This window comes from Empidonax traillii, unplaced genomic scaffold (genome assembly GCF_003031625.1).
Source record: "Empidonax traillii isolate 1590-97213 ecotype Southwest subspecies unplaced genomic scaffold, ASM303162v1 scaffold601:size890739, whole genome shotgun sequence".
Classification (NCBI taxonomy): Eukaryota; Metazoa; Chordata; class Aves; order Passeriformes; family Tyrannidae; genus Empidonax; species Empidonax traillii.
The window spans coordinates 19,515-28,449 of NW_020955794.1; the positions used below are offsets into that span (position 1 = coordinate 19,515).

Below are 8,935 nucleotides of genomic sequence, written 5' to 3' on the forward strand. Positions count from 1 at the left end.
CAGGTGGGCCTGATTTGGAACAGTTGGAAGGTCAAGAACTCCTAGACCCAATGCCAAATTTGCTAAAGAAACTCCATCACAACACTGGGAAGTGTCTACATGTTTAAAAAGGCAGCAGGAGAAAGTGTATAAGATGAGAAGGTTACTGGGACCCCATATGTGTTCAAGCAGAGACAAGGCAAGGATTTTCTGAAAAATCTCTGAAAATAGCCAATGCATTAAATGTGAACATGTAAAAACATTTATGGGAATTTTTATATGAAGAATCTTAGTGATCATTCAAAAGAGTAAAACTTCAAAATTAAAAAAAAAAAATCCTGTTTCTTATTTCCCCAGGCCAAGTGAGAAGCATGCTTTCTATGCTGACCTGGTTGATAAGGGCTCAGTTCCCAGCTCCACCATTTCACTTCTTTTTGCTTCTGTTTCCCAAGCACAAGAACAGAGCTCATCAGAGTTTGGCCCAGACTTTGGAAATCTATTTTATCACTGCTCTTTTCAATACAGCGAGTACCTCATTCCATTTTCAGGAGACACTTCAGCACCAAATAGACTAATTACCTTTACTGCCTGCCCATGAGGCTTCACCTCTTAAATGCCTACTTCATTTTTGGCCCAAAAATGGGGAAAAAATCATGCATAATTCTCAGCTGGGTGAAAGATGCTGAGGACCACTTGCTGCTGTTTGACAGGATGTGGCAGGATCCTTCTGTGTGTTATAAGACAGCTCTGTAGTAAGAAAGATTACATGTTTAAATAACCCTGGGGCACTTGCCCACATCATGGTCGATGTCTCCAGGGAATAAGTTCCTCTTCAAAGCAGGTGCAGATCTTACCACTGCTCCTCAATGAAGTGGTTCAGCATCAGCCCTCCCCTGTTTCTAACATAAGCATTGATTCAAGAATGCAGGAGCTGTGGCAGCCTCAGACACAGAAATCTGACTCATCCCAGCTGCACTCTGTGCATGTAGGTCACACGAAATGCCATCCACTAGAATGCACAATGCAGCACATTAACTTCAAGGGCCATGCTGCTCTTCATGCACTGCCTGGGGAGGAGACAAAGTAAACTGGTTCATAATAAGCTTTAATTAAACAGAAACCTAGACATTGCCCTGCTTTTCCAAACACCAGGAAGAGTGAGTCATATTTCCTCCAGGCAAGTGACTATTTTCCACACCAAGCACATATAAGGTGTCCCCAGAGCTTGTTATCCCAGAATTTCACTTTCTTTTCGCACAGTCTGTGCTCAGCCCTTACAGGGGCAAGGTCAGACCTTACAAAGGCCTGAGCACAGCTAAGCAAAGCTATGGTTTTAGCTCAGCTGGGGGACGTTTCTCACTAGTCTCTGACCCACTTTGGGATTTAAACAGGTGAAAACATAAGGAAAAAAATTCCATAGGCCCTGGGCCAAATTCAGCCCCAGGACAACCAGTGATGACGTGTTTGACTGGTAAGTGGTTGGGCTTTGCCATGTGGCTTCAGTGGAGTCACTTTAAACTTAATCCAGTGCTCCTGAGCTGAATTTGACCCAGAGATGTTTAATGATGTATCCCAAACTGCGTGCCAGAGCCATCAACAGAGGCAGGAATTTGAGACAGACTTTTTCTTGTGCAACCCCAGAGCTGCCTTCAGCCCTCCAGAGCTGGTGACCCTCGTGTGCCAAACTCAAGAGCCTGATCCCACTGAACAAAAATGTCACTTGGGGTACCTGAACTGCCTGCCTGGATTTATCTCTGGATTTATTGGCAGGAATAAAAGCTTCTCTAATAGCAGGAGTGTGACAGGTGTCCAAAAAAACCCCAAAATCTGAGATTTACTTGCAGAATAAAAACAGATCGATGCTGAGTGAAAATTACTTTGCCCTGCAAAAGCAGTTCCAAAATAACCAACAGCAACTATGGCTCTGGCAACAATTGACAGCAGATTTAGAATAACATGGGTCACTCAGGACAAACTGGAGATAATGCTCTGGCCTTGTCAGAGAAACAAGTCTCCAAACAAAAGGACCAATGTTTCAGGCTCTCTGGATGTGCTGAATGAGGTGTAACATCCTCATCCGGTTTACCAGTGCTGAAATTACCTATTTGGATTTTATAAAGGCTTGATTAATCCAACATCCCCTGGAGCAGAAAAACTAATATCGCTAAATATTTCAAGCCTTGATCCTCATGTCTGTATGACAAGAAGGAGAAGGTGAGCCCCATTATTCCAGAACATGGTGCATTTACCACTGCCAACTTGATATCTCAAAACCAGCAAGTGTTTGAAATGCACTGTGTGAAATATCTGGAAATGTATGGTCAAGCTGCCATTGCCATTCTCTAACAGGGCAAGAGTATATTGGAAATGTTTTTAGAAACTTACATTCCTACCCCGAAGTTTATAAAATTATTGGTTGGGTTATAAAAACACCTTTCGCTGAATGCTTTCTCCAAAAGTTCTCCCAGACTCCAACTGTACTGAGCTCAGATGATTTTCTGAAAGGAATGTGTTTTATTTATTTGGAAAGGTTAGTTCTGTTTAGCACTTTTCCAAACACTTGTTCAGTCTCCCCTCAATTCGGCATGGAATTCTGCATCCACACCATCCTTTAGCAAGGAGCCCCAGGAAGTTATACCCCCGCTGTCAGGAAATAACTCCCCCTTCTGCATGTTCTGAATCTTGTTCCTTCAACTGATGCTCCCTTCCAAGTTCTTCCACTAGAAGATGAACAGACAATCCCTACTGACCCTCTCCATGTCATGCACTCTATCAAATCTGCCCACACATTTGATACCCATTCCACTGCATGTAATGTAGCTTAAAATTGTGAAAATACAGGAAATTACATTATGCTAATTACCATTTAAAAAACCCTCACATTGTTTATTTCAACGTTATTCCTTGAGAGTAGTTTTCAATAAACAACTCTACTTTTTCTCCACTGTCCTAAAGATATTGAGTAAAAAAATTATAAAAATATACTCGGAGCTCTACACTGAAAAATGAGGGGAAAATAAGGGAGAATACCAATCCTTTGAGCCAGCCTTTGTTGGTACAGCTTACGCATGCATTTCAAGTCAGAAATCCTGAAACAACAGAAATCCATACCCCAAACAAATTTCTTGGTCAGTTCACAGGCAGAAAGTTTGTCAGGACTGAAATGATATCTTCCTTCCTTAACCGTACAGCATAATATAATTTATGGAGCTGTTATACTTCTGTCATGAAAATGCGTGTGAGGGACGACTGACTGAGGTTGGAGGGGGGTGGTTACCATTCTGACCTGTTTAATAAAGCGTTTGTGGCAGAGAACATAGGGAATGAGAAAGGTTCTCAATTTTAAACAGGGGGGACCAGGCGGTCTGAGTTTCCAGTATCCACATGGGAATTAAAAAAATTTAAAAAAAAAAATAAAAAAAAAAATAAAAATAAAAAAAGAACATGAGTTCCCAGAGGAAGCTGATTAAATATTCCCTCCACCTCTTCGCCTTGTTTCTTTCAATCGGCGGGGTCCCATGGCGACCGCGGTGGGGGAGAAGCATCCTCTTCAGCCGCCGCTCCTCGCCATGGCAACCGGCACGTCAGCCGAGCCCCGCGGCAGGCCGGGGGCCGGCCCAGCCCCCGGGGGCCGTGCGGGGCACACAGGGGCACACAGGGGGCACACAGGGGGTGCCCTCCCCGGGGCGCTGTCCGCGGTGCTGCGGGGTCCCGCCCCGCACCCACCCGACGGGGCGGGAGGAGCGGGGTCCTGGTGCGGGGGGACACAGACACATGATCGGCATCCCGCATGACACGGAAAGGCACCCAGCAGCAACCAAACCGCGGAACGTCATCTTTTCCTCCCTTAAAGAAGAGGGGTAGAACGCCCCATCCGTCCGTCCATCCATCCATCCATCCATCCATCCATCCATCCATCCATCCATCCCCTTCCAGCCGCTTTGCAAACGTCCGGGCAGGGACAGCCACGGCCGTGACGGTGCCCCCGCGGTTTCCAGGATGGCTGGGACCTCTCCGGAGGTTCCTTCACTCGGGATAACAGGCAGAGCACGGAGGAGACCAGCGCCCCTGGGACTATGCTTTGGAGCAGGTATGTGGATGGATAGGTGCTGTGCTGAACGCTGCTGGAGCTGAAGGGATAGCTCTCCCCGTGGAGACGATCGAGATGGTCTTTTCCAGTAATTTGTCTTATGCATATTTACTTACATTCGTATAAAACCCTTGGGGGTTTGGCAAGGAGGACATTCCTCAGGACAAAATGCTCTGTTGGGGCTTGAATTTTAAGCTTATTCTGCTGAAAGCAGAGAGATGGGTAGCATTACTGCAGAATGACTCCCTGTATTTTCTGCACAAATCTGCATTCTCTGTATCTATATTCATTATTTTTCAGTTATGCTACTTACCCGTTTAAAACAATCACCTGGCACCATCAGTTCAATGGAAGCAGAAAATTACTTTTACGGTAATGGAGCAAACCAATCTGTTCACCTGTTTGTTTTTTTTTTTCTGTCTCCAGAGACATTCAAACAGCTTCTTCTTTCCTCTAAAACAGCTGCTTTTGTATTTTGCAGCCATTAATTTGAAGTCATCCTTTCTGAAAACGTTGTTTCCCTTTTCCTGTGTGGGTGCCTGGATGCAGCTACTTGGGGAAACACCACAGGCACAGCAATCCTCGCTGATCTGTAGCCAGCACAGGAAAGAGGGCTGTTCTGCTTCTGCTAATTCAGACACATATTCTCTGAGAATCCACAGCAATATTTCTCCTTTATCCAGCTGGCTTCCAGCACGTCAAACAGCATGTTGGCTCCACAGAGTCATGGAGAAGTAAAGCTGCCTTCTGCTTTCAAAAGGCCATTTGTGTGCATGAGGCGGGATGCATGGCCAGTTCTTTCTGGCAAAGGTTTTTAAAATGTGGCTCTTGAAGATTTGTTGGTAAAGTCGCTCTTAATCACTTAAACAAGTGGCTTGGTTTGCAGAAAAGCTGGTTGCCAATTCAGAGGCATCCTTAAAAGCTAATCTGTATCTGGGTGTCTAAATATGGATTTTTTGGAAACTTGATTTATGAGTAAGCTTGGTTTATGATTTATTTTAAGCGTGCTGGTCTCAGATGAGTCAGTCAAGGGAGGAATTTCTACACCTTTTAGACACATTTGGGGAGCTCTGCTCCTTATCTTGAAGTGAGAGCTTGCAGACTCTTGCTCCCCCGCAGTTCTCCTGTGAAGCCTCTGTTTGCAGAGCTGTGCAGGGCAAACCACCCCTGGTGAGCACTGCGTTCCTCACACCTCACAGAAGAGCGTGCTGTGTTGTAGGCAGGGCCTGGTGTTGCCAAAAATTAGTGCAAGCGTGTGGGAGAGAGCATCTATTTTTTTACCTCTGAATCAGGAAGCCACATCCAAGCCTAGCCATGTCCAAGGACAAACCCAATCCCCATTAAGGAGGACTAGAAGCCTCCAAAGTTTTATTTCAGGGAAGGGTGGTGAAATTAAGGTACACCACTGAGAGTTCTCCTGTGTTGCTTAAGGTGGGCTTTTCACACAGAGCTGTTGAAAAGAACCTTTTCTCTCCTCTCTTTCTGCAGCCTGAGCAAAAGACGTGGCCGAGTTTGCCCTAAGCATGGATAACAGCAGCGGTCCTTTTCTTCTCCCCACTTTACTGCTCCTACTGCAGAACATGAGCAACCCTGAATCCTCCATCCCTCCTGCTGGCTATGAGGTGACAGAATCTCCACTCACAGGACCCGGCTCAAGCAGGAACCACACTCTCTTGGACTATGGACTGAGGCCGGGGGAGATGGCAGCGGCCGGCATCGTCTGGGGAGTGCTGTGGCTGGTTTCCGTCTTGGGAAACTTCCTTGTCTGCTTAGTGATCCACAGGAGCAGGAGGACACAATCCACCACCAACTACTTTGTGGTCTCCATGGCTTGTGCAGACCTGCTCACCAGTGTTGTGAGCGCGCCCTTCCTGCTGCTCCAGCTGACCTACGGCAGGTGGATGCTGGGGAACGGGATGTGCAAGCTGGTGAGGTACATCCAGTACCTCACCCCGGGGGTCCAGATCTACGTGCTCTTCTCCATAGGGGTGGATCGGTTCTACACCATTGTCTATCCCCTGAGCTTCAAGGTGTCCAGGGAGAAGGCCAAGAAAATGATTCTGGCCTCTTGGCTCTGCGGTGCTCTCTTTGCATCACCAGCTTGTTTTCTCTACGGCTCCAACAGCGATCACCACTGCAGCTTTTTTCTGCCCAGTTCTTGGCAAGGAGCTGTCTACAGCATCACCCACCTCTCGGTGGTGTTTCTGATCCCATCCCTCCTCATTATCCTCTTTTACAAGAAAGTAATTAAGTACATTTGGAGAATAGGCACAGATGGAATGACTGTCAGGAGGACAACGAATACCGTCCCAAGAACAAAAGTGAAAACCATCAAGATGTTCTTAATGTTAAACTCGGTGTTTCTCCTGTCCTGTCTCCCTTTCTACGTGGTACAGCTGTGGCACCCACGGGAAACAGACTACAGAAAGAGCTCCTTGGTTTTCCTGGCTGTCACCTGGATCTTTTTTAGTTCCTCAGCCTCCAAGCCAACCCTCTACTCCATCTATAATGCAAACTTCAGAAGGGGGATGAAAGAAACTTTTTGTATGTCTGCCATGAAGTGCTACAGAAGCAACGCATACACCATCACCACCAGCTCCAGGATAGCCAAAAAAAATCATGTTGGCATTGCAGATATTCCAGCGACGGCCAAAAGTGTCACCAAAGACTCCACCTATGATGCTTTTAACAGGGAAGCCAAGGAAAGAAAGCTTGCCTGGCCTATTCCATCCAATCCCCCAAACACATTTGTCTAATAGACTTCATTGCTTTGAAAAGTTACCATGTACCCCCAGAAGAAGGAGTCTTCTCTCCCTTTTGAACCAATGTATAGTTACATATTTTTAACACAGGTTTTAAGGGGGGGGGGAGAGATGTTTTATTTTATTAAATGCTTTGGGTTTGATGTATTTGTTCTATTTCATTTCAGTTATCATGTTCTGCTTTGGGGAACTCCTCTCCTGGAACCAGGAGCAATGCTATTCTACAAAACAAGAGGCCTTATACTCTCTATCTACCTGTAGGGGGGAAAAGGGAAAGAAAAAACACTGTTTATGTTAATCCCCACACAGTGTATAAATACCTAAATCCACCCAAAGCCATCTAGACTTCTTTCCATCATGTCCCTGTGAATACCACCACTGGCACTGCAGTCAAGAATGGCCTTTCCCAAACAGGAGCAGGAAAATGAGCTTTCCTGAGGGCATCCTCCACAGGGGGGTGTTTGAAGAGGTCCCTAACAGGTGTCCCAGAAGAGAGAACCTGCCTGGGAGCTGTGGATGCAGGTGGAGGTAACTCCCACTGCTCATTCCCTGCCAGCGCTGTCCTTCCAGCCTCCAGCAGTCACTGGTGGGAATTATTACCCTTCACAGAGCAGCTGCCAAAAAGTGGTGCCATTCAGCAAACCCAGAGCAGGTGCAGAATGACCTAGTCCCAAAGTCTGAAAGACAGGACAAACTGCCCCACTCTGCTTGCTCAGACCCCATCTGAGATGATTTCAGGAGCTTTTTGCCTGAGAATCAAGGATTTTATCTCTTTTCAGTTGAGGATCTCAAGTACTTTTTTTCCTATTCTCTATTTTCTTCTCAACTAGCTCCAAAAAAGTTAGTACATGGTGGATAGTCAGTTCCCTATCCACTTTCTCTGTGTCAGTCTTGGGTTTGTAAATCTCTGTCATGTATTCTCTCACTTATTTCTCTCCTGAATTGAGGAGTCTCATTGTATTCTGTCATTTCTTACCCAGAACAGATCAGCCTCTCCTTGGAGGACCCAAAAATCCTCAGGTCCCGGCTATCAGCAGGCATTTCACACTCAAATCGTCCCAAAAGCAGTGTGGGCACCTTGATCCCAGGTGTTAAACTAGGCAATAGAAGACAGTGTGCAGGTGTCAGCTATCCCACCACATACCCCTGTTTCAAAATTTCAAGTTCCTTGCTGTTTAAAAGAAACATCCCTTGTCACAACCTCCTCAGAGAAGCAATTATTTTTTTTCTTCTGCTTTCAGAATGTGGCACACTTGGGGTCCTGGAGCCTGGAAGTGCAGCAGTAGGAAAAGTTAATAGAACAAGAGCAGCAAGTACTACAGGGTGTAATAAGGATGCCTGAGTATCTCCCTTTTCCATCAGCAGGGAGCAGATGTATATGAGTGTTGGAGCCCCAAGCTGACATCCTCTGAAGAGTCTCTTGTGCTGGCAGTGTGGGAGTGGGGAAACCCCCCTTTGCTGAGAAATAACCCTGCACATATGGTAGAAAACTTCCTTCCTCCTCTACAACACAAAGTACGGTTGTAAGAACCCTCACTGGCCGCAGGAACACTTGCAGCATGTATTTCACAAATTCAGAAATCCCCATCAAATAAGTAATCTGATATTTCTTGTAAAGCCATTGGCAAAAAAAAATTCCCGTGAATTAGGAGATGAGAGGACCTCGAAAATGAGAAAAGACCAGCATTTTCTGTGGGGTTCACGTTCTGAGACAGTTGGTTCTCCCTGAAACATATGCTTAGTTTTTCTTTTTGCCATTTAAAATGCTGCTGCTGCCTTCAGAGCTGCTCCAGTGCTGAAAAGGAAGGGAGAGAGAGGCAGTCCATCCCCACAGCACCAGTTCCACATTGCAGACACACAGCCTGCCACGTGTCAGTTCATGCACAGAAGCCAAAGAACTCACCAGAACAGCGGGTGTGAAACCGCAGACTTTGGAGCAACTTTCCCTCTGGTGAACCTCAACCACGTTTTCCCACCTTCCAGAAGGTGTAAAACTACAGAAGGTGTCCAGGAAAAGTCCAGAACTGCCATGGCAAAACAGCTAGGGACACAATGCCCCCAGGCTGAAATGGGTGGTAGTTCTGCACTGAAATTCGATGATTAA

General features: G+C 46.1%; 1 protein-coding gene across 1 annotated transcript; it reads left to right on the top strand.

Annotated features, from left to right (window-relative positions):
• Positions 1–3,916: 3,916 nt before the first annotated feature.
• On the top strand, positions 3,917–6,978 carry GPR19 (G protein-coupled receptor 19). Its single transcript, XM_027898538.1, has 2 exons — positions 3,917–4,069; positions 5,558–6,978. Exon 2 carries the CDS (start codon positions 5,593–5,595, stop codon positions 6,823–6,825), a length of 1,233 nt encoding a protein of 410 aa, XP_027754339.1. The 5' UTR covers positions 3,917–4,069; positions 5,558–5,592; the 3' UTR covers positions 6,826–6,978.
• The last annotated feature ends 1,957 nt before the right edge of the window (positions 6,979–8,935 follow it).